Source organism: Mobula hypostoma, chromosome 21 (genome assembly GCF_963921235.1).
Source record: "Mobula hypostoma chromosome 21, sMobHyp1.1, whole genome shotgun sequence".
NCBI classification, from domain to species: Eukaryota; Metazoa; Chordata; class Chondrichthyes; order Myliobatiformes; family Myliobatidae; genus Mobula; species Mobula hypostoma.
Window position 1 is genome coordinate 6,986,141 of NC_086117.1, and position 25,452 is coordinate 7,011,592.

General features: G+C 43.5%; 1 protein-coding gene across 1 annotated transcript in view; it reads left to right on the top strand.

Annotated features, from left to right (window-relative positions):
- The window catches only part of adgrd2 (adhesion G protein-coupled receptor D2), a 74,749-nt gene that overhangs the window by 33,568 nt on the left and 15,729 nt on the right, over window positions 1-25,452 (top strand). The window contains exons 3-12 of the mRNA XM_063074156.1: window positions 4,140-4,247; window positions 4,334-4,419; window positions 8,090-8,371; window positions 11,254-11,365; window positions 15,504-15,635; window positions 17,745-17,859; window positions 21,249-21,354; window positions 21,775-21,830; window positions 22,840-22,966; window positions 23,725-23,828. Of these exons, the coding sequence (XP_062930226.1) occupies window positions 4,140-4,247; window positions 4,334-4,419; window positions 8,090-8,371; window positions 11,254-11,365; window positions 15,504-15,635; window positions 17,745-17,859; window positions 21,249-21,354; window positions 21,775-21,830; window positions 22,840-22,966; window positions 23,725-23,828 (1,228 nt within the window). The remainder of the gene's footprint in view (window positions 1-4,139; window positions 4,248-4,333; window positions 4,420-8,089; window positions 8,372-11,253; window positions 11,366-15,503; window positions 15,636-17,744; window positions 17,860-21,248; window positions 21,355-21,774; window positions 21,831-22,839; window positions 22,967-23,724; window positions 23,829-25,452) is intronic.

Consider the following 25,452-nt stretch of genomic DNA (forward strand, 5'->3'; position numbering starts at 1 on the left):
GCAGCCTCACAGTACCCTGTATAGTTGCAACATCACCTCCCTGCTCTTGAATTCAATCCCTCTAGCAATGAAGGCCAACATTCCGTTTGCCTTTTTAATAACCTGTTGTACCTGCAAGCCAACTCTTTGCGATTCATGAACAAGCACTCCCAAGTCCGTCTGCACAACAGCATGCTGCAATTTTTCACCATTTAAATAATAATCTGCTCTTCTATTATTCCTTCCAAAGTGGATGACCTTGTATTTACTAAAGTTGTATTCCATCTGCCCACTCACTTAACCTATCTATATCCCTCTGCAGACTCTCCACCTCCTCTGTACAATTTGCTTTTCCACTCAGTGTAGTGCCATCAGCAAATTTTGCTACGCTACACTCAGTCCCCTCTTCCAAATCATCAATGTAAATGGTAAACAGCTGCGGGCCCAGCACCGACCCCTGTGGCACCCCTCTCACCACTGACTGCCAACCGGAGAAACACCCATTTATACCAACTCTCTGCCTTCTATTGGCTAACTAATCCACTATCCATGCCAATACACTTCCTCCGACTCCATGCATCCATATCTTATTTATAAGTCTCTTGTGCAGCACCTTATCGAACGCCTTCTGGAAATCCAAGTATACGACATCCACCTGTTCCCCTCTATCCACTGTACTCATTATGTCCTCAAAGAACTCCGGTAAGTTTGTCAAACAGGACCTGCCCTTTCTGAATCCATGCTGCATCTATCTAATGAAACCACTCCTTTCTAAATGTTTCATTATTTCTTCCTTAATGACATCTTCAAGCATTTTCCTAACCACAGGCGTTAAGCTAACTGGCCTATAGTTGCCCGTCTTTTGCCTACATCCTTTTTTAAAAAGTGGCGTGACATTTGCTGTCTTCCAATCCACCGGGACCTGCCCAGAGTCTAGAGAGTTTTGATAAATGATTACCAACACATCTACTCTAACCTCCGCTAATTCCTTCAGCACCCTGGGAAACATTTCATCAGGACCAGGCCCTCTAGTTTGCTCATCACTATCTCTTTAGTGACAGTGATTTTATCAAGGTCCTCACTTCCCATTTTGTCCATAACATCCTTCTTTGGTATATTAGGTATGTCCTCCACCGTGAGGGCCAACACAAAACAGTCGTTCAATGCCTCAGCCATTTCCTTATCACCCAATATCAATTTCCCCTTCTCATCTTCCAAGGGACTTTAGCCACCCTCTTCTGCTTTATATATTTATAAAAACTTTTGCTATCTGTTTTTATATTTTGTGCTAATTTACTTTCATACTCTATCTTCCCCTTCCTTATTTCTTGTTTAGTTGTTCTCAGTTGCTTTTTAAAGTTTTCCCAATCCTCCAGTTTCCCACTACTCTTTACGACTTTGTACACATGAGCTTTTAATTTGATACTATCTTTTATTTCCTTAGTTATCCAAGGCTGGCTGTCCCCACACTTACAGTCCTTACTTTTGACTGGAATATACTTTTGTTGAGCGTTGTGAAAAATCTCCTTGGAAGTATTCCACTGTTCCTCAACTGTCCTACCAAATAGCCTGTGCTCCCAATCCACATTAGCCAACTCCTCCCTCATCCTGTTGTAGTCTCCCTTGTTCAAGCACAATACACTAGTTTTAGATCCAACTATTTCATCCTCCATCTGAATGGGAAATTCAATCATACTATGATCACTCCTTCAAGAGGATCCCTGACTACAAGACCATTAATCTTACCTGTCTCGTTGCACAGGACTAGATCTAAGATAGCATTTTTCCTTGTAGGTTCACTAACATGCTGCTCAAGAAAGCCATCACGGATGCATTCTATGAAGTCCTCCTCAAGACTTCCTTGACCAAACTGATTCACCCAATCTATGTGGAAGTTAAAATCCCCCATGACAACCGCCATTCCGTTCTTACAAGCCTCAGTAATTTCTTAGTTAATCGTCTCTGCCACTGCAATATTTTTATTAGGTGGCCTGTAGACAACGCCCACCAGTAATTTTTTCCCTTTACTATTCTTAATCTCTATCCAGATGGACTCAACATTCTGCTCCGTAGATCCTATATCGTCTCTCACAATCGCCCTGATCTCATCTCTAATCAAGAGCGCCACCCCACCTCCTCTGCCTTCCTGCCGATCTTTCCGTATTACCTGATACCCTTGGATATTTAATCCCCAGTCATCTCCACCTTGCAACCAGGTTTCTGTAATGGCCACTAAATCATATGCCTTGGTACTGATCTGTGCCACAAGTTCACTAAACTTGTTTCTAATATTCCTGGCATTTAGAAAAAGTGCCCTTATACTCATTTGAATCATTTAAACCATAAGCAATAAATATCAAGAACATGAGATGAAGACTCCTTGAATGTGAGTCCATTGGTTGTGGGAACATTTCAATGATGGGCCAAGTGAAGTTGAATGAAGTTATTTCCTTTGTTCAAGAGCATGATGATTGAGGGGTAGTAACTGTTCCTGAGCCTGGAAGTATGAGCCCTGAGACTCTGTACCTCCTTCCCAATGGCAGCAGTGAGAAGTGAGCATGGCCTGGATGGTTGGGCTCCCTGATAACGGATGCTGCTCTCCTCTGACAGCATTTCAATGTGAATGTGTTCAATGGTGGAAAGGGCTTTACCCGTGATGTGCTGGGCCGTAACCACTACTTTTTCAGTATTTTCCACTAAAGGATATTGGTGTTTCCATACCAAGTGGTGAAGCAGCCAGTCAATATACTCTCCACTACGCAGCTATGGAAGTTTGTCGAAGTTTTAGATGTCATGCCAAATCTCCACAAGCTCCTACGGAAGCAGAGGCACTGCCGTGCTTTTTCATAATTGCACTTGTACTGGTCCCAGGACAGATGCTCCAAAATAATAACACTTAAGTATTTAAAGTTGCTGACCCTCTCCACCTCTGTAATCAGCTCCTTGCTCTTACTGATATTGGGTAAGAGGTTGTAGTGACACCACTCCGCCAGATTTTCAATCTCCCTCCTAGATGCTGATTCATTCTTCTTGCTCGTGAGGTTATTAAGGGTCCAAAGCCCAGGGACCTGTGATTCAGAGATATGACAATGTGGAAATTTAATTAGACAAATCTGGAATTAAGAATAGTGTAAATAACTGTATTACTGTCAGAATTTATCTAATTCACACGGGTCCCCCAGAGGAGGACATTTGCTGTCCTCATCCTGTCTGGCCCACATGATCTCAAGAACCAGTAATCTGGTTGACTCTTACCCAGAACGTTTCTACAGATGCACCATGGAGAGCATTCTGATGGGTCTGGTATGGAGGGGCCACTGGTCAAGATCAGAAAAAGCTGCCGAGGGTTGTTAATTCAGCGGGCTCTGTCATGGGCACTAGCCTTCAAGGATAGCTTCAAAGGTGAATGCCTCGAGAAAGCAGCATCCATCTTGAAGGAGCCTCACCATGCAGGAACGGCCCTCAACTCATTACTACCACCAGGGAGAAGGTACAGGAGCCTCAAGACTGACACCATGTGTTTTAGGAACAGCTGAAATGGCTAACACGAGAGGGCACAGTTTTAAGGTGCTTGGAAGTAGGTACAGAGATGTCATGGGTAAGTTTTTTTACACAGAGGGTGGTGAGTACATGGAATGGGCTGCCGGCGATGGTGGTGGAGGCAGATACAACAGGGTCTTTTAAGAGACTCCTGGATAGGTATGTGGAGCTTCGAAAAATAGAGGGCTATGGGTAACCCTAGGTAATTTCTAAAGAAAGTACGTTTGGCCCAACATTGTGGGCCAAAGGGCCTGTATTGTGCTGTAGGTTTTCTATGTTTCTATGTAGCTTCTTCCCTTCTACCATCAGATTTCTGAATAGTCTATGATTCCACGAATACTACCTTATGATTTTGCCCTGTTTTATTTACTATAGTGCAAATAAGTATTTATATTTTATATTTTATATGGTAAGTTTTTTGTGTATTGCATGTACTTCCACCACAAAACAACATATTTCATAACTTACTGCAGGTGAGTGATAGTAAATCTGATTCTGATCCACCCCCTTAATTAATGGGCAACAAAATTCCAGCGTTGCGCCTACACTCACATCGGATTAACAGAAAGAATGTCGTCATTTCAGTGTCATTTACTAACAATTGTGTTGTTTTATTGCAGTCACCAGTGCTAGCTCAGCAGAATGCCAGATCTTTGACGCTGTCTCTGGAGCTAGAAGTAAGCACGACTGTGAGGTTCCTCTCCCTTTCCTCTGTCAGTTCAACAAAGGTTAGTTCAATAAAACACAGTTAAAAATCTCACAGCCTTCAGATCTGTACAAACTATTGTCCAATCAAGAATCTCTTTCATTACAGATATATATCGGAAATTGAAGGAGTTTGAGTCAGAGCCAACGAGCTTATTCAAGAGTAAATTGAACAACTTTTCCAGTAATGTCACCGTAAGTTCTTTTTCATTTTTATAGCTAAGTTTGTCAGATATTTAAGCAGTTTTTCTTATCCCAAGATATATTGTGGTGGAACAGTAGAGTAGTAGTTAGTGTAATGCTATTATGAAGTCAAAGTCAAAGGTCAATGTAAATTGATTACCAAAGTACATATATATCACCATATACAAACCTGAGATCTGTTTCCTTGCAGGCATTTGCAGGAACATAAAGAAATATAATAACATTTATGAAAAACTATACATAAACAGACTGACAAACAACTATTGTATACACACACACACACGCGCGCGCGCGCACGGTGTATAAGTACAATGGATTCTGGTTAATTGGGCCAGCTGCTTATTTGGAACAACTCTTAAAGAACAAAAACTGATCGAGAAAATACCCAAGATTCCCTTTGTTTATTTGGAACACTATGCCACTTAATTGGGACGGGAGGCCGTTGCCAAACAGTTTCTAACCACTGTCAGTTGCATGCACTTGCGTGGCTGTCAGATGCCACACCATGATCAGAGTGAACAGTTTTTAAGTAGCATCAGTTGCACGAGTTTGAGTTCAAAAAGCAGTGATTTTGTCACTGACAGTTGGCGATAAATAAGCAGTAAGACAGTTCAGAACTATTTTGATCACTGCAGTTTCAAGCTTTCAGGCTTGGAGATGCCAGAAATAGCCAGAAGCAAAAATGAAACAATTTCACTACCTCAACAGGCTAGGAACTATGAAGAATTTGAGGATATTAACTATCATCTTGAAAGTTGCAATGAAAATAAAGATATGGAGGATGCAATAGTTTTTAACTAGCGTCGGTCACGTGAACTTATGTGACCATTAGAAGCTACGTCGTGCTTAACGTCAGCTGCATATTCTTTGGTTATGTTATTCATTTGGTCTCACGGACACTAAATTCAAAAAACAATGATTTTTGACACTGCTTTATGCAGGAAGACAATGATGACAGCCCATTATCTGCACGAGGTGTCTGCACTGATTTGGTTCGTTTGCAGTCAATCAAGAGAACACAGCAGTGTACACTTGATGAATTGCTCTGTCAAAAACTATTAGGGACCAATACACAGTTTTATGGTACTGTAGTAGCACTGGTACTGTTCTGATTTGTTCCGTATTTCATTTAAAAACATAATTTGTTGCTCAGTTAAATGGCAGTTTGTCTTTTTTACACCTTTTAAACTATTTCGATGAAAGTTTGGCTAATTGGGCAGCCACTTGATTGGGCCAAAATTTACTGATCCCAACGTGTGCAAATTAACTGGAATCCACTGTGCTACCTTGAGATTCATTTTCTTGCAGGCATTTATGGAAAAATAAAACAATACAATAAAATTATGAAAAACTACATAAACAAAGACTGACAAATAACCAATGTGCAAAGGAAAACGAATTGTGTAAATTATGTATATAATTTTATTAGATGAGAAATTGTACAAATTATTATAAGTATATATTTTTCTATATAAGGTGTTTGTATGCTCTCTCCTTGACTGCATGGACTTCCTCAGGGTGCTTCAGTTTCCTCCCACATTCCAAAAGCGTAAGCTTTCGGGTTAGTGAGTTGTGGGCGTGCCACATTGGTGCCAGAGGCGTGGCGACACTTGCAGGGTGCCCAGCACAACTGGCGCAAATGGTGCATTTCGCAGCATATTTCAACGTACACGTCAATGTACATGTGACAAATGAAGCTAATCTATATCTTTACAATAGAACAATTTATGTCGCCACGATAACGTATCGGTTAGCAGGACGCTATTTCAGCTTGGGGCATGCTGGAGTTTGGAGTTCAATTTTGGCACCGTCTGTAAGGAGTGTGTATATCCTCCCTGTGAATACAGAGGTTTCCTCCTGGTGCTCCGGTTTCCTCCCAAATCCAAAGACGTACCTGTTAGTATTTTAATGATTATTGTGAATTACCCTGTGACGAGGCTAGGGTTAAATCGGTGGGTTGCTGGGCAGTGTAGCTCACTGGGCTGAAAGGAACCTGTTCTACACTCTCTCTCTAAATAATAAAATATAAAGTTCTTATTCAGAATGTAACTGCTGGACTGACTGACTCGGTGGGGGTAAACACCCACGATTCTGCAGACGCTGTTTCTTGGAAGAGGTCTCCAACTCTGAGAGAGGCATTCGATGATTTCTTGTTGACACCTAGTCTGCTCAGATCATGAGGGTGTCTCCCATGGAGGTCATGCTCTTCCGTAGGTTAACTTTCTCTTCTGTAGTGATAATCTCTTCATTTTTGTAGGTTCTGCTTTCATTTACATTAAATGGTGTGTACTTCTTATCAGAATGGCACACATTCACATTGAGTGATGAATCCTGTTTTCACAAATGAAAATATATCCTTAGAAGTTTTATCTGACTGTTGTGTAAATTTTTAATGTCTGTTATTCCTCTCCCTCTTTCTGTCCTAGGTAGAGTTAACCTAAGCACATTTGAGTGTATATAGTGTTCTCTAAAATTTGACATTTCAATTCTTACCTCCAGATCAGTTTCAGACCAAGATATTATGTCAGACAAATATGTTAATATAGGTTTAGCAAAAGTGTTTATTGCCTTTGTCACATTTTTACATTTGAGCTCTGTTCGGCCGATCTTAAGCCTTCAAGTAAATCCTGTTGAAGGTTTTCCCTTTATTGCACTATGATCTATTACTATTATTTACATAGTTTGTCTTTTGCACATTGATTGTTTGTTAGTCTTGTATAGTTTTTCATTGATACAATTGTATTTTTTTCTACCGTGAATGCCTGCAAGAAAATGAACCTCAAGGTAGTATGTGGTGGCATACACCAGTGGCCACTTTACTAAGTACCTCCTGTGCCTCAACGAGAAGAGGAGATGTCCTAGGTGATTGTGGGGGGCGGTTCTTAATGACTGATGCCACCTTTTTGAGGCATTGTCTTTTGAAGTGTCCCGGATGCTGGGGAGGTTAGCGCCTATGATGGAGCTGACTGAGTTTACAACTTTCTGCAGCTTTTTCTGATCCTGAACAGTGGCCCCTCCATACCAGATGGTGATGCAACTGGTTAGAATGCTCTCCATGGTATATCTGTAGAAATTTGCAAGAGTCGTTGGTGACAAAACAGTTCCTGTGAAATTTCAAATGAAATATAGCCACTGTCATTCCATTTTTGTAATTGCATCATATTAAGCCCAGGATAGATCCTCAGAGATGTTGACACCCAGGGACTTGAAACTGTTCACCCTTTCCATTTCTGATCCCCCGAATAAGACTGACATGTGTTCCCTCAACTTCTCCTTCCTGAAGTCCAAAATCAATTCCTTGGTCTTACTGACATTGAGTGCAAGGTTGTCATTGCAACACCACTCAACCAGCTGATTTACTTCACTCCTGTACACCTTCTCCTCACCGTATGAAACTCTGCCAGCAATAGTTGTACCACTGGCGAATTTATAGGTGGCACTTGAGCTGTGCCCAGCCACACAGTCATTTAGTACAGCGATAAGGGCAGTGGGCTAAGCACATGTCCTTGGGGGTGCATCAGCGAGGAGGAGATGTTATTTCCCGTCCGCACAGACTGTGGTCTCCCAGTGAGGAAGTTAAGGATCCATTTGCAGAGGGCACTAGATGTGAGGTGGATGCATTTACAATAAGTGCTGTTAAACACACTCTCTCCCTGCACAGATTACTGACTACACGTCACTGAGCGGCGTCAAACTTGTACGCAATGTTTCTGAAGCGGCCGCGGTGATGAAGGCAGTGCAACACGTCCTGAGTACAGAGAACGCCACTTTGCCAGCGGCTGACCTGCTAAATGTCATCAGCTTGTTGCAGAACGTTGCCGGCATGGAGGTGGGGACAAGTGATGCCAGGAATGTTCTGGAAGACATCAGCCAAAGCTTCCTAGATGTGGCTGGTGAGGTTCTTGATCAGAGCAATGCAGAAAGCTGGAGCAAAATCAGTGAGGTAAAGAATGACTTTATTGGAAGCCAATGGTTGGAGTTAAGGACTGAGAAAGGATATTCTGAGAATAGAGCACACTTCTAACAGGGGAAGATCATCAGTCAGACTGATGTACAACTTGGGTGCTTCCAGTTATAAAGTTTTTACCTGGACCAGATTGTCATTAGTGTCCTTTACAGAATAGTATTTGGAAATAATTCAGATTCAGATCTATTTAATACATTGAAAAATACAGTGAAATGCATCATTTGCATTAACAACCAACACAACCAAAGATGCGTCCAAGGCAAGTGTCACCACACAATCCAGCACTAACGTAGCACACCCACAATGTTTGGCAAAACAGCACAGAACACAACAAAGCAGAACATACCAAATGACAACAGCAAAACAAGCCTTGTTTCCCCATTCCACACTCAGTCCTCTATCCACAGGACAGGCCAACTTTGGCTGGCAGGCTCCAGTGGGCTTGTGGATTTGCAGGTAAATTCTGATGGTACTTTTCAATCAGATGTATGATTTTATTCTTCTCACAATGGTGAAACTGCATCAAGTTTCCCTTTGGATCGACCCAGTATGAAACTGGATGATATAAGAGCAGTAAACACAGGAGTAGGCCATTTGGCTCTGCAAGATTCCTCCATCATTTACTGTGATCCTTTACCTCAATCCCACTCTCCCTTCCATTCAATTTCCTTTATCTTCACAACCCTACCAATGCCAGACTTGAATGTATTTGATAACTGAGCATCCACGGCCCTTTGGTGAAGTGAAATCCATAAATACAGAACCCTTTGGAAAAAATAAATCTGTCATCACCCCGGTTTTAAATGGCTGAACACTCTCCTGAGTCTGCCCCCTAATCCTAGACTTTCCAGCCTGGAGCATACCCACACAAAATGGGGCACGACGGTAGTGTAGAGGTTACAGCAACACTATTTCAGCTCGGGGCGTCAGAGTTCAGTGTTCAGTCCCAGCATCCTCTGTGCAGAGCTTGTACGTCTCCCCGTTTCCTCCAGGTGCTCCAGTTTCCTCCCACAGTCCAAAGGCGTACTGGTTAATAGGTCATTGTCCTGTTGGTTAGGCAAGGGTTAAATAGGTGGGTTGCTGGGCAGTGTGGCTTGTTGGGCTGGAAGGGTCTGTTCCACACTGTATCTCTAAATAAATAAATACACTCTATTGTTACTCTCACTCAGAATCGTGTACGTTCCATGAGATCAACTCTCTTTCTTCTAACCTCCAGTCATTTCTTCTAACCCATCCTACCTATCCAAGCATTCTGCTCACAGAAGGTGGTGGTTATTTAAATTATTTTCTTTAATTCACTGTTTCTCTTTAAGTATTGGTTAATTGGTCTGAATACACTAATTAAATTAAAAGTTAGTAGATGCTGGTAAATCTTGTGGGGTGGCACAATAACGTTGCACTTAGCTTTATGCCTTACTGCACCAGAGATTACAGACCGGGGAATGAATTCCCACACACTGTCTGTACGTTCTTCACGTGACTGTGTGGGATTTGTCCTGGTGCTCCAGTTTCCTCCCGCATTCCAGAAGTGTACAGTCACGTTTAGAGAGCTGTGGGCACTCATTTGATTTGACGCAAATGACGCATTTCACTGTATTTCGCAATGTGACAAATAACGCTAAAAAAGATAAAGACATGAAGCTAATCTTTTATATCTTTATGTTTCCCAAGGATAGTAAGGGCAATCAGTGTTAGTTGTCCTAAAAAAAGCAGCAAAATAAGACTGATAAAATGCTTACAATTGAAGGACCACATTATTTATTTATCTAAATATCTATCCACATGTCTATCTGTTGTCTATTTGTCTGTTACGTATCTGTCAAAGTGTCTAGGTGCTTACTTATTGAGATACAGATTAGAATAGACCCTTGCGGCTCTAGCAATCCCCTGATTTAATCCAAGCCTAATCACAGGGCACTTATCTAAATTTCTAAAGGAATTTGGACTCTTAGCGGCAGATTAAAAAGTGGAATTTGTAAAGAAATAACTTTTTGAATTGAATTGAATTGAATTATTCAAGCCTAGTATGAGAGGGCATGACTTAAGGATTGAAGGGCACCGATTCAGAACAGAAATGTGAAGAAATTTTTTTAGTCAGAGGGTGGTGAATCTATGGAATTTGTTGCCTCGGGCAGCAGTGGAGGCCAAGTCATTGGGTGTATTTAAGGCAGAGATTGATAGGTGTCTGAGTAGCCGGGGCATCAAAGGTTATGGTGAGAAGGTGGGGGAGTGGGACTAAATGGGAGAAGGGATCAGCTCATGATAAAATGGCAGAGCAGACTCGATGGGCCGAATGGCCGACTTCTGCTCCTTTGTCTTATGGTCTTATGGTCTAATGGAATGATCTTTATTGTCATTATATATAGGTACAATGAAACTCTGTTTGGCTTCCTCTCAGGCAATTAAATAAAGCGGTAGATAAAAACAAGACAGTAATAGAAAAACAGTATTAAATAGATAAGTAACAGAAAATAAGTTGCAGCAGCACCAGGATATCACAGTAATGCACAAAGTGCAGTTGGTGCCAGTATTTGAGTCCCTGTGTGTGCATGTGTGTGCTCACAGTTTCAGTCATTGTTCTGTGGGAGTGGTGTGATGGAGGCCACAGCTCTGGGATAGAAGCTGTTCCTCAGTCTATTTGTTCTGGCTTTTAGTGTCCTGAACCTTTTGCTGGACGACAGCGGGTCAGACAGGGAGTGGCCGGGGTGTGTGGTGTCTCTGGTTATGCTGATTGCTTTCCTCCTGAGCCTGCTGGAATAGATGGTGTCCAGTCCTGGGAGTGTTGTTTTTAAAACTCTTGCACAGCCTTTGCAAAGGTGCTTTGAAGTTTATTAATACCTTGTGATTCCTGACCTTAGATTGTTCGGGGACCAATGACTGTGGTCTACGGAGTTGACAGAATGGTGGAAAATCTGAACAAGGTGTTGGATGTTGGCCAGAAGGACATCGTCATTCGGAATAAAAACATCCGTACGTATTGCCTCAGGGCCACCTGGGGCAAAGTATTTAAATATCGGTCAGTCTTCTGCTATCAGACACTAGGGCAGAATTTCAGCCTGCCTCATCAATATGGAGGTACCATACTTGCGATTTTCTAGTAGAATTTACATAGTCATAGTCATACTTTATTGATCCCAGGGGAAATAGGTTTTTGTTACAGTTGCACCATAAATAATAAATAGTAGTAGAACCATAAATAGTTAAATAGTAATATGTAAATTATGCCAGCAAATTATGAAATAAGTCCAGGACCACGAAGTCCACCTTCAAGGAAATAATCTCAGGGTAGTATATGGTGACGTATACATACTTCCATAATAAATTTACTTTGTACTTTGAACCATAGCAACCCTTTCCAGGCAGCTTCACAGTTTAGTATTTTAGGGTGGCATGTTGGTTAGCATTATCACTTTATTTATTCGGAGATACAGCATGGAACAGCCCCTTCCAACCCAGCAACTCACTGGTTTAACCCTAGCCTGATCACGGGACATTTTACAATGACTAATTTCTGGTGGGAGGAAGCCGGAACACCCGGCAGAAGCCCACGCGTTCATGAGAAGGAACATACAAACTCCTCATAGTTCGGACTCCAAACTCCGACACCCTCGAGTTGTAATAGCATCCTGCCACGCTTTCGGGACACCGGCAATCACCGATCGGTGCGGTCTGTAAGAAATTTGACCGTTCTATCTCTCTGCGTGCTCTGCTTTCTTTCCACATTACAAAGATGCGTGGGTAGGGTGAGTGAGTTGTGGGCATGCTATGTTGGTGCTGGAAGCACGGAGACACTTGTGGACTGCCCTCAGCACATCCTCGGACTGATCTGGTCACTGACACTAAGTGATGCATTTCACCATACGTTTGGATGTGTCGATGTACATGTGACTAATACAGCTGACTTCTCCAGTTTCCGGAGTGAGATTCAGAAACATGCCTCTGGACCAGCCATCCTTATACTGTATGTGTGGACTTGGATGTGTCCTGGACAAAGAAACAGGCAGGAAAACCCATTGTAGACACTACCCGCCCTGCAAACTGCCTTTTCCAAAAAGCTCCCTTCCGGAGAGAGCGCTATCGTTCATTTGTTAAGTATAACATAGGCGATTATGGTCTTTCCATGACCGTCGTTGTTCATGGCAAGTTTTTCCACAGAAGTGGTTTGCCATTGTCTTCTGAGCAGTATTTTTACAAGACAGGTGACCCCAGCCATTATCAATACTCTTCAGAGATTGTCTGCCTGACGTCAGTGGTCGCATAACCAGGACTTGTGATCTGCACCGGCTGCTCATACGACCATCCACCACCTGCCCCCGTGGCTTCACATGACCATGACAGGTGCTATACCTTGCCTAAGGGTGACCTGCAGGCTAGCAGAGGGAAGGAGCGCCTAAAGCCCAATTTATACTTCTGTGTCAAATGTACGCTGTAGGTACCGCGTACCCTACGCCATAGGGTGACGTGCACCTCCCCAAAAAAGTAATTCACGCATCGTGGTGACGCAGACCGCAACAACTGTGATTGGTCCGCTTGGTGGCATCGCATTTCCTCCTACGCATTTCCAGTTGCTTTTCCCCGCCATGTCTGTACACTGATGCGAAATAAATGGTTGGAGACGATGAACCAAATTGTCAAATCTACCTGCCGACATCCAAAAATATTTGAAACGCATTTCCTCGTCCACGTCTCTCACGAAGAAACTCAACACATTGGCATAGAAACCCCACCGCCAACTAGCGTTTTGGCGGTGAACTGCAGAGCGACGCAGACACATCTACTCATGCTCGCTACGGTGTAGGGCTACGCAAAAGTATAAATCATGCCTACGGCGTAGCCCCTACACACAAGAATAAATCAGGCTTTACTCCTGATCTGTAGAGACACATCTCCATCCCCTCATACTCCTGTAGGACAATTAAAACAAAAACTTCACAACATCTTAGAAGTTTCTTCCCCAGGCAGTTAGTCTGATCAACCATTCTAGTTAGCCCCCAGACTTCAATCTGTCTATTACCCCAGTCACTGCACGACACTGTAAACTCGTTAACCACTGTTTATAATGCTGTTTACATTGTAAATACAAGCTGGGATTTAGGTATATGTGCACATTTTATTCCATATCCATACTTTAAACTTTAATTTTATTCTTACGATTTTTTATTCATTATAATTGTTGAATTTTGCTGTTTTTTTCAGAATCAGAATCAGGTTTAATAACCCCAGCATGGCGTGAAATTTGTTGTTTAGCGGCAGCAGTACAATGCAATATATAATAATAAAAACACAATAAATTACAAGAAGAAATACATTTTAAAAATTGAATTAAATAAGTAGTGCAAAAAGAGAGCCAAAAATAAATAGTGAGGTAGCGTATATGGGTTCAGTGTCCATTCAGTAATATGATGGCGGAGGGATGCACGTTGTGCCACGGCAATTCCTAATGCACGTAAATGTACATGGTGAGCGAGTTAATCCTTGATCCTTGATCTTTGACCTTTGATCCTGAGCCCTGGCTGCTGCTGCAGTAACATCAGTACCAGATTGTACCCCTAGGAGGTAGAGTCTGACTGTCTCACAGTCACTGCTACACTCCATCACATTTAGTGTGTGCGATTTGGGCAGGTTTCTCCCCATCGTGTTCCTCCATGCCAACATTCAAACAAAGTGAAGAAACCATCAAAAAGACGCTAATTTTATAAGAACAAAAATGAAGCTAGATTTCAACTTTTTGAAAGGGGTTTCTGACCTTTTCAATGCCATGGACACTTACCAATAGCTGAAGGGTCTGTGTACCCCAGGTTGGCAACACTTGCTCTAGAGGATTATTTTAACCCTGAATGGTGGTATCAAATAGTAAACAGAACTGAGTTCAAAGTTCAAAGTAAATTTATTATCAAAGCACATATGTGTCACCATATACAACACTGAGATTTATTTTCTTATGGAAATTCACAGAAATGAAAAATACAATAATAAATAAGCAATAAATATCGAGAACACAAAATAAAGAGTCCTTGAAATTGACTCCAAAGGTTGTTGGAAGAGTTCGGTGTTGGGGTGAGAGAAGTTGAGAGAATTATCCGCTCTGTTTAAGAGCCTGATGGTTGAGGGGCAATAACTGTCCCTGTTACAGAGAGTCAAAGGTTACTGGGAGAAGGCAGGAGAAGGTGGTTGAATGGAATAAATCAGCCAATTTATCCCCCATTTTATGTCAGGTCTCACCGATGTACTGAAGGCCACATTGTGAGCACCAGATACAATACATGACCCCGCAGACGTACAGGTGAAGAATCTCCTCACCTGGGGCCCTAAAAGGCAGAGCAGATGCGATGGGCTGAATGGCCTAATTGTGCTCCTATGTCTTATGGTCTTGTACCCCAACTCAAAGTTAGACCAATTCTTCCTACCCATTCATCTTAGTGGAATCAGAATCGGGGTGGTTGGGTTGAGTTGTTTTCTGATCTTGGCAATTTACTTGCAAATGTTTCGTCACCATACAAGGAGACGCCACCAATGCACTGTTAATTGTGGCATATCCACCAAATGCATGGCCTTTATATGCTTATCAATCAACTGATTGGTCATCATTTCAGAAACTCAATTGTAATGTGGGGAAGGAAATCTTGTCACTGATTAGTTGTGTGGTGAACTTTGTGTGTAGCGGCCTGGAATTTTGCCCACATTGGCTCATAAATAGGATCGAGGTCTACAGGTCTGTTTACAGAATTGTCCATGGAAAACCATGCTTCTGAGAATTCTCTTGCATGCCACATGTTTGCTTGCGCCATTACTTTCACTAAATTTGTGCCCCCCTCGATCTTCATGGGCGGAGACTGGTGAGAGTTGGTCATGTCACTTGACAGCCAGATCCTTGTGAATCAGGGGCATATAACGGTCAGTCAATTTGAAATCAAATATCAAACTACTTCTCAAAAGTTAAAAAGAGTCCTGTAATTTGAAAAGTGTAAGTTTAAGAGCAACTTTTAAGTATAGGTTTAAATGTTGGCAGCAACTGGAGTGGCATCTGTAATTAGCATCAAATACACCATGAAAGATATTTGAGGCAGTTTCAATATTTTGCTTTTATTATCCCTATTTTACTTTTCAGAACTTGAAATCAGACAAAAGTTGCTCCACAATTTTACAAATGACTTTGACGTTTATATGGGTGATGGGATCAACAAATCATCTGATCAAATTGGACTTTCGAAGCAAGCAATTGCAAAGCTTCAAGGAGAAGGCAAGTGCAGATCTATACTATTCTGTTCTGTGCCAAGATTTAAAGTCAGTGTGTATTTGTACATTTTGCTGACCCTTTCAAATTTCTGAATTTCTTGTCACGGCACCTTGATGTGTCCGTGTGCCAAACAAGTTTGGATGTTGAGTTCCGTAAGGAGTAAGTGTGTCCATTGGGATGATTTTCTTCAAGATCTTTCAGCAATAGTCAGGGGACCTCACCAGGACCCTAGTGCAAAGTCAAAGTTCAAAGTATATTTGATTATCAAAGCACGTATATGTCACCATATACTACCCAGAGGTTCACTTTCTTGTGGGCATTCACAGCAAACACAAAGAAACACAACAGAGTCAATGAAAAACTGCACTCAAACAGAGATAGAAGACAACGGTTTTTCCAAATACAAAAAAGATAAAGCAAAATAACTGTAATGAATAAATAAAAAAATAATAAATATTGGGAACTTGAGTCGTAGAGGTTGTGTAGTCAATTCAGTGTTGAGCTGAGTGAAGTTTTCCACACTGGTTCAGGAACCTGATGGTTGAGGGGTAGTAACTGATCCTGAACCTGGTGATAAGGGTCTAAGTCTACTTTACCTCCTCCCTGATAGGAGAAGCAAGAAGGCAAAGGTGTACTTGGTAAGTGGCAGAGGATATGGACCAGAATTTAACCCTTAGCTGCACAACAGAGTATTATCACAGTTGACCTTAATTTAGATGAGGGGTTCCCAACCTGAGGCCTGAAGACCCCTCCGTGAGTGGTAGGAGTCCATGGCATAACCAACCCCCGCCCCCCAATCTAGAACACAGAGCACAAAGCATTGAAAATGGCAGCACAGTCATGATAAGATCAGATCAGGTTGATTGCCAGATACCTTTCTCAGGACAGAAGTGAGGGGGGAGGATTAATTTTAAGATGACTGGAGGAAAGTATGGCGGAGGGGGGGTAATGTCAGAGGTATGTTTATTTGACAGAGAGTGGTGTGTGTGTGGAATGCCCTGTCAGGGGTGGGGGTGGAGGTGGAGGTAGATATATTCATCAGAATCAGGTTTATTATCACTGGCATACTCGGTGAAATTTGTTGCTTTGCAGCAGCAGAGCTTTGCAATACATTATCAAAGAAACTAAATTACAACGAAAAGTGCAGGTATAGATATAGGAAATATTTAACTAAATAAGTAGTGCAAAAAGGCAGCAAAAAAAAACTGAGGTAGTGTTGATGGGTTCATTGTCCATTCAGAAATCTGAGAGGAGGGGAGTGATGCCTCAGAAACTCGGAGAGTGGTGGGAATTGAACCCCTTTTGCTGGCATTGTAAAGCGTTAAAGTGCTAACTGCTATTTATATATTTACTATTGTTGTATTTTCACATCGTCAATTATTTTGTACATTGATTGTTTGTCCACCTTTCTTTGTACGTAGTGTTTCATTAATTCTATTTCATTTCTTTGTCCTTCTGTGAATGCCCACAAGAAAAGGAATCTTATGTATATACTTTGATGATACATTTACTTTGAACTTTGAACTTTTGAATGTAGGCTGCTGTGGTTGCTACTTTAGAGCAATGATTGTATTTCAAAAGAGCCTCATCAGCTGCAAGGTATTTTGGAACTTCCTGAGGGTGTAAAAGGTGCCTATACCAGTGAGAGCACTCGTCAGAAAGTGGGAATTAACGCAGTTAAAGCCTCATTTACACTGGAATAAACAGTTGTATTTCTGCTGAGTTTCCATCAAGTATGTTCAACACCTTCCTGCTGTTGCCTGGATGGTTTGTTTAAGTTGTTTATCTTCATACTCTGTCTCCCTCTGCTTCTGACTCTCTCCCTCTCTCTCCCTCTCTCTCTCTCTCTCTCTCTCTCTCTCTCACACACACACACACTCTCTCTCTCTCTCTCTCTCTCTCACACACACTCACTCTCTCTCTCCCTCTCTCTTCCTCTCTCCCTCTCCTCCATCTCACTCTCTCTCTCTGCTTCTGTCTGTCTGTCTATCTCCTTCTCTCTCTGTCTGTGCCTGTCTGTCTGTCTCTCTCTCTCTCTCGGTATGTCGTCTGTCTCTGTGTGCATCTCTCTCACTGACATACTTTCTCTCTCTCTCTCTCTCTGTGTTACAGGTTTGACAACAGCTACATTTGTGAACACCTGGTATCGAAGCCTTCCCAACTTGCAGGGAAATAACCCATTGGCCACAGGTGGTTTGGTGGAAACAGCATTTGATGAAGGATTTAAGTGAGTGAAAATTCAATGTCTCAGCCACTAAACCATCCAACATAAACTGCGAAATGGGAATAATAAACACAAGAGAATCTGCAGATGCTGGAAATCCAGAGCAAAGCACAGAAAATGCCGGATTGGAGGCACTTGACAGGTCAGGCAGTGTCTATAGAGCAGAATAAACAGGCAATAAAAGTAATGTCTTAAAGCATGAAACTTCTTTCAGAATCTGGGTCTGAATGTTTAGAACATCGAACAGTATAGCACAGCACATGCCTCTCACTGGAGGTTTAATAAGGCATTGGTCAGACCACACTTGGAGTATTGTGAGCAGTTTTGGGCTCCTTATCTAAGAAAAGATGAAATGGTATTGGAGAGGGGTCTGAGGAGGTTCACATAAATTATTTCTAAAATGAAAAGGTTAACTATGAGGAGCATTTTGTGGCTCTTGGCCTGTACTCACTGGAGTTTAGAAGAATAAGGGGGGATTTCATTGAAATCTACCAAATATTGAAAGGCCTCGGTAGAATGAATGTGGAGAGGATGATTCTTATAGTGGACAAGTCTAGGACTAGAGACCACCGCCTCAGAACAGAGGGACATCCTTTTAGAACAGAGAAGAGAAGAAATTTCTTTAGCGAGAGGGTGGTGAATCTGTGGAAATCATTGCAACAGGAGACTGTGGAGGCCTGGTCATTGGGTGTATTTAAGGCGAAGGTCGATCAGTAAACGTGTCAAAGGTTATGGGGAGAAGGCAGGAGAAGGGGGTTGAGAGGGGTAATAAAGTGGCCACTTTGGAATGGCGGAGCAGACTCGATGGGCCAGATGGTCTAATTCTGCACCTATGTCTCATGGGTCTTATGTTCCTCCCTCCTACAGAGCCCAAAGCCCCTCAAATTTCTTTCATTTGTAAATGTGACCATCAGGGAGTCTCTTAAATGCCTGTCATTTATCAGCCTTTACCCCAACACCGGCAGCATGTTTCAAGCACTGAATACCCCCTGTGTAAAAAATGCTTTCCTCTAGCAACACCACCCTCCCCCCCAAACTATATTCTACCATATCTTGAGAACTGGGCTGTAACATAGTGTGTTACGATAATTATGGAAGGCAGACTATTTACAGGTTCCATTCATTTAAGATATTATAAATTATGCAGAAAACTGAAATCCTGATAAAGGGTCTCAGCCTGAAACATCGACTGCTTACTCCTTTCCAGAGATGCTCTCTGACCTGCTGAGTTCCTCCAGCATTTCTTGTGTGTGTTGCTCTGTACTTCCAACATCTGCAGAATCTCTCGTGTTTACTTTAACAAAATTCTTACTGAGAAGCTTCTGAGACTGAGTCATAGTGATCTTATTTTGATTAGCCAGGGTGCGCCACACAGGCAGAGTTTTTGGGGAGTTTCATAAATTTAGCAAATTGGTTTATTACTGATGTACAGTGAAAAATCTGTCTTGCAAATCAGTTCATTACAGAGTGTATAGAGTTCGTACATGGGAGAGCACTGATAGAGTGCAGATTGAAGTGTTGCAGTTACAGAGAAAGGGCAGCGCAGGTGAGCAATACAGTGTAAGGCCATAATGAGGTAGACTGAGGTCAAGAGTCATCCTATTGTACTAGAGAACCGTTCAGTGGTTTTATAACCGTGGGTGGGGGTGAAGCTGTCAAGTGATTACAGGCTTTTGTACCTTCTGCCCATGGGAGGGGGGAAGAAGAAGAAAGATGTTCGGGGTGAGTGGGGTCTTTGATTTTGTTGGCCGCTTTACTGCGGCAGCGTGAAGTGTAGGCAGAATCTATGGAAGGTACGTCCAGCTAGTCCCAATTTCCTGCATTGGCCCATATTCCTCCAAGCCCCACCGCTTCATATACCGATCCAAGTGCCTCTTCAATAATACTTCCTTCCCTCCCTCAAACACTTCTGGCAGTTTGTTCAATATAGCCACACCCCCCCCCCCAGGTCCTTTTTAAATCTGTCCTTTTTCACATTAAATCTATGTCTTCTAATTTAGGTCTCCCCTACCCCTGGAGAGAAGACTGTTACCATTCCCTTATCCTACCTTAACTTACTGCCCATTATGCCTCTGGCATTTAGGGCAACAATGAAGCTCTTCCATCTCTCTCTGATGATACCAGTGCGCACAGATAAACCAGGATTCTTCATTGCTATTTCCATAACAATTTTGTTTGATCAGTCAGCCTTGTTAGCCTTGAGCTGAATCCCCGAATCTGGAGCACTGGTGAACCACTCTTTCACTGGCCTCTACCCTTTGACCTGCTTTCCATGGGTGACCCTACCAAAAGCAAAAGGCCCTGACTCCAGCCAACATCGCCCTCTGGGTCACTGGGGCACACAAGCCTACAAACCCTACAACAAGCTTGTGGTCCTCTTGGAGGTCCACCTTATCCAAGTTTCTCATAATTTTAACATTTCTATAAGAAAAACACTTCCAGGAACAATCACGGTCATGGAAAGACCATGAACACCCATGTCATACAACATGCCACATAATGATGATGATGATGATGGTTTAAGCCCATCAAGAGTAAAGGCTGCCAGCAGCAGCTCACCACAGTCCTTCCCCTCCCAAGGATGAAGTCTTTGCAGCTTCTGTTGGTGTGTCTGCAGCTCTGGGTTTTTATGGGATGGGATGGTTAGTCCCATACCCAACCATCCTCCTCTTGCAGTCAGGTTTGGGACTGCCCACGGTGGAGTTGTAACTATACTGTCACAATGAGATAAACTATACTCATCGGCAACTTCTAGAATTGCCACAGCATGTCCCAATTCCTACGTGAAATTCCCTGACTGAAGGCCAGGATGTTAAATGCCTTTTTCACATCACATAGGTCAGGCAACATCTACTGTTGTTCATCCCTGTGCCCTGTGGGCCATTGGGCCACGTCTGTTTGTTACAAGACCGAGTTGCTAGCTCGACGCTCAATCCATCAGGGGTGGAAAGATGGAAAGATGCAGGGAGCCATCCGGATTCGAACCCGGGACCACTCACCTTGAAGTCCAGTGCAGGTGCCACTACACCACCAACCGAGGCTGCATCAATAGAGAGGAATAAACAGTCAATATTTCTGGCTGAGGACTGGAAAGGAAGGGGAAGGAGCCAGAATAAGAAGGTGGGGGTGGGGGAGCTGTCGGGTGATAGGTGAGACCAGGTGTGGGGGAATGTGGGTGGATGGGGGAGGGGGAATGAAGTGAAAAGCTGGGTGGTGATAGGTAGAAAAGGTAGAGGTCTGTCTACCTGTGACACTGCTTTTAATGAACTATGTGCCTGTACGCTCAAGCCCCTCTGTGAATGTGTGCATGTTTTTGAGAAGATTTGAGATAATTTAACCTCCACAATTGTTCACACTTTGAATCTCATATCGTGTTTCTTTGCCGTACCCAGACACATTGGTACGCAGGTGGCCTCTGCAGTTATCTCATCCACAGTGTACCGGGGACGTCAGGAAGTCAGTGCCCCAACACACTACAGACTGCTCCACCGTATAAGGGTAAGAGCCGCATTTAACGCATGACCTTTCATTGATGCCAACGGGTCTCTAAAAGACACGCATCATTGTAAAGTCACACAGCACAAAAACCCTTCAGCAATTACATCCAGACTGACCCTTTGCCTGCCCACACTAATCCCAGAGTTACGGGTAAGATTAGGGGCAGAGATGTAGTGGATGGTCACACAGTGGAGTGTAAAACTGGAAGGTGTAGGTTTAAGATGAGAGGGAAGGAAGATTTAAAAGGGATCTGAGGAGCAAGTTTTCAGAACAAAGGGTGACTTGTGGCATCTAATGTGTGGAGACAGCAGACGTAAGTTTGCGAGATATAATTGACAGCTTGTGGACTGCATGCGATCGAGAGTCCAGCCTTCAGTACAATGACCTCCATTATTCACTGATAGTTGATTTCTTTAACAGACGGATCCTTCGCTAAGCGTTGATTCTCTCTGCGCCTTCTGGGACTTCAGCCTTAAGTGAGTACCCGCAATTCAGCAAGGCGAGCCTGGTACCAACTGTGGCCGTGTCTCTGGCAGAGTGAGAATTTATTAAGTGCTTAGAAATAAAGTGTGCTATGTCTCAGAGACTAATGTCCTCAACTGTAAGTTCCTAACTTTCCATTCCAGGTTCCCTTCCAGAAAGACAAACACTGATATCTGACTCAGTATGTCAATTTTTAGAAGAACGAGGGAGGATCTCATTGAAACCTATCGAATATTGAAAGGCTTAGATAGAGTGGACATGAACAGGATGTTTCCAATAGTGGGGGAGTCTAGGACCAGAAGGCACAGCACCAGAATAGAGGGGCAATGATACAGAACAGAGATGAGGAGGAATTTCTTTAGCCAGAAGGTGGTGAATCTGTGGAATTCATTGTTGCAGATGGCTGCGGAAATCGGGTATATTTAAAGCGGAGGTTAATTGGTCATGGCATCAAAGGTCTGGGGAGAAGGTGGGAGAATGGGATTGAGAGGGGAAAAAAAATCAGCCATGATGGAATAGCGGAGTCGACACGATGGGCAGAAATGCATAAGCCAACGCACGGGTGTGGAAAGGCATCCTGTCTCTAGGCCTCTGCTCCGCTCTTGAAGGCCAAGTTGATGAGTGATGAGTGACACTGTGGATGTCGGGCTGTCCACGTCGGTGGGAATGGGGATCAGGTGTCAGCACAAACAAGAGTGGTGAGCCTGGAGTAAAGGAGAATGAAATAATTGTTACTCCAGATCTGACGGAGCACAAGAAGAGCACAAGATAAAGAACACAATAAAAAAACCAATAAATGTAAATATATAACATAGCTTCTATACATAGATTGTATGTCCATAAAGTGATGCTGGGCTCAGGAGTACATAAGGTAACTCTGACAGGAAATGACAAACTAGTGGTGTCGGGGGTGGGTTAGTGGGTGGAGATGTTGACCAGCCTCACTGTTGGTGGTCAACCCCTGCAGGGGTGGGGCCAGTTTAATGAATTGTGTGCCCCCAGGCCCGAGAGTGGAGGGAGCTGGTCCACAAATGGCTGCAGCATCGTCGAGTCTGACCAGTGGTCTACTGCCTGCTTCTGTAACCACACCACCAACTTCGCTTTGCTTTTCCAGCTTTACGAAACCAAGGTAAAATCCAAAATCACTGTTCTTACTTGTAACATTATTTCACTTCGTGAATGCTTGCACAGGTTTTGGGATTGTTAAAGACCCTTTGTGTCAGCCGGTGTCATGGTAACGGTGCAGTGTTAGTGCAATGGCTTTACAGAGCCATCTCTGAGGTCAGGGTTCGATTCCCGCTGCTGTCTGTGAGGCGTTTGTCATTTTTCCCTGGGTGCCGCGGTTTCCTGCCACAGTCATGTGCTGGGGGAAACCCACAATTCCCACAATGTTTCTGGTGCCGACTGCGTTAACTTACGCTAACTCTCTAACCCTAACCCCCACTTCTCTGGAATGTGGGAGGAAACCGGAGCACCCAGAGGAAACCCATGCAGTCACAGGGAGAGCGTACAAACTCCTTATAGACAGCAGCAGGAAGTGAGACCCGATCTTCCAGTCTCTGGTGCTGTAAAGCATTATGCTAAGCACTACACTGCAATGTCCCCTTGCGGATTCCCACAAGTTACAAGAGTCATCACCTCTTGATTTCTTCTCACATCAAACCTTTGTTGATGGAATTACCAGTTCAGACCCCTGTTGCTGTTTGTGCTGGTGCTGTAGTTGTGACATCAGATGAGCCAATTCCACCTCCCCCACCCTTTCTCTCTTTTCCATTTTGTACTCTGGCTCCCCTCTTACCCCTTCTCTTCTCCTCACCTGCCCATCATGACGTGTCCATGGTAATAAAACTGATTCTGACCAATAATACCACTTGCTTTCATTTCCAGCGAAGTCCTGATGAGGAAGCTGTGCTGATGAAGTTAACTCTGATTGGCTGTTCTGTGTCTCTCTGTGCTATGGTGACCACTCTGATTACGTACTCGGTGCTGGGGTGAGTGTTTCTCTAGAGTCAGCGCACCGTCGTTTAGCCATTGTACAGTGCCTACACACACCAACGTACCATCAGTCCACAGGCCATGACTCGCAGAGACTTGGGCTATATTATTTACTTACTTGTTTATTTATTTGGTGTGTGCATGCGTGCGTGTGTGTGCGTGTGCGATGTTGGCGGGACGATGTCTTTTTCATGCCTTTACAAGGCGCGGAGAGAGAGAGAGAGAGAGAGACTATGTGGCGCTCCACTCCTCACACAGACACTTCCCAGTATTGTTCCCTTTATTTTACGAGGTCGAGTTATGATCTCAACACTCAACCCGGCACAATGGAAAGCATACTCAGGAGCGGTTCCGACTGGGTTCGAACCCGGGAACGTCCGTTCCAGAGTCCAGCGCTGATGTCATTGCACCACCAGCCAGCCCAGGCTATATTATTTTTATTATTATTTGGTTGTGACTGTATATTTTACTGCTGTTGCAATTACTTGCGCTATATGTGTCTTATTACTGTTTCTTTAAGGTTGTCATAGCCAGGGGTGGTAGTGGGGACAAGCTCCCACTACCTATTAAATGCTCCCAAAGGTGCACATCTCAAATAGCCTCTGACAACCAGGTCCAGCTCCTGGCCTTCATGTGTGGCTTAGCTACTAAACTCACAGAACTGTTTCTACCAACATGAGAAGGGGCAAAGGCTGGTTACTGGTGCCTTAAAACCAGCCACTCTAGGCCAATGGGGCTCATCAGCCGTGGTTGGCAGCTCACCTAGGAGAAGGAAAACTCTGATCTCAAACCTCATCTGCCCTACGGCTATACCCACTCATGGAGAAGGCTTCGGGAGTAAATCCTGAGGGAAAAATCTGGAGCTGAGGTCCCTAAGGCAATCCTAGTTGAGTTCAATGCTGACTGACAACTCCTGTGACGCCTCCGGGAGCACCTCTGGGGATATTGGGAACTAACATTCTTTTAATTAGTCTAGTCTTTATTTCTGGGTCCTTCGTTAACACATGCCAGCTGCCAATACCCTTTGTATGGAAAACTGATGGGCTCCTAATGATTGCTAGTCCTGGTGTTATATTAATTCGGTGGGATCTCCCCATTATTCCTGTTCTCTTTTTCATTCCCCATTCTGACTCCTCTCTTAGCCCTCTCTTCCCCTCGCCTGCCCATCATCTCCATTTGGTGCCTCTTCTCCTTCCCTTTCTCCCATGAGGTCCATTTTCCTCGTCGATCAGATTCCTTCTTTTTCAGACCGTTACCTTTTCCACCAATCACCTCCCAACTTCTTGCTTCATCCCCCTCACCCCCTCACCCACCTTCTCCCTCAGCTGGTTTCACCTATCAGCTGCCAGCTTGTACTCAATCCCCTCCCCCCACCTTCTTCCCCCTTCCTTTCCAGGCCTGAGGAAGGGTGTCAGCCTAAAACGTCAACCGTTTATTCATTTCCACAGATGCTGCCAGGCCTGCTGAGTTCCTCCAGCATTCCGTGTGTGTTGCTCAATATCCCCAGCATCCGCAGAATCTCTTCTGTCAATGGGATTGTGAAGAGCCTTAACTCCTTGTTTATAGGGTTGTTCGCCAGGCTTGGAGGTTAGGTCACAAACATTTTGCCACCAGTCAAGC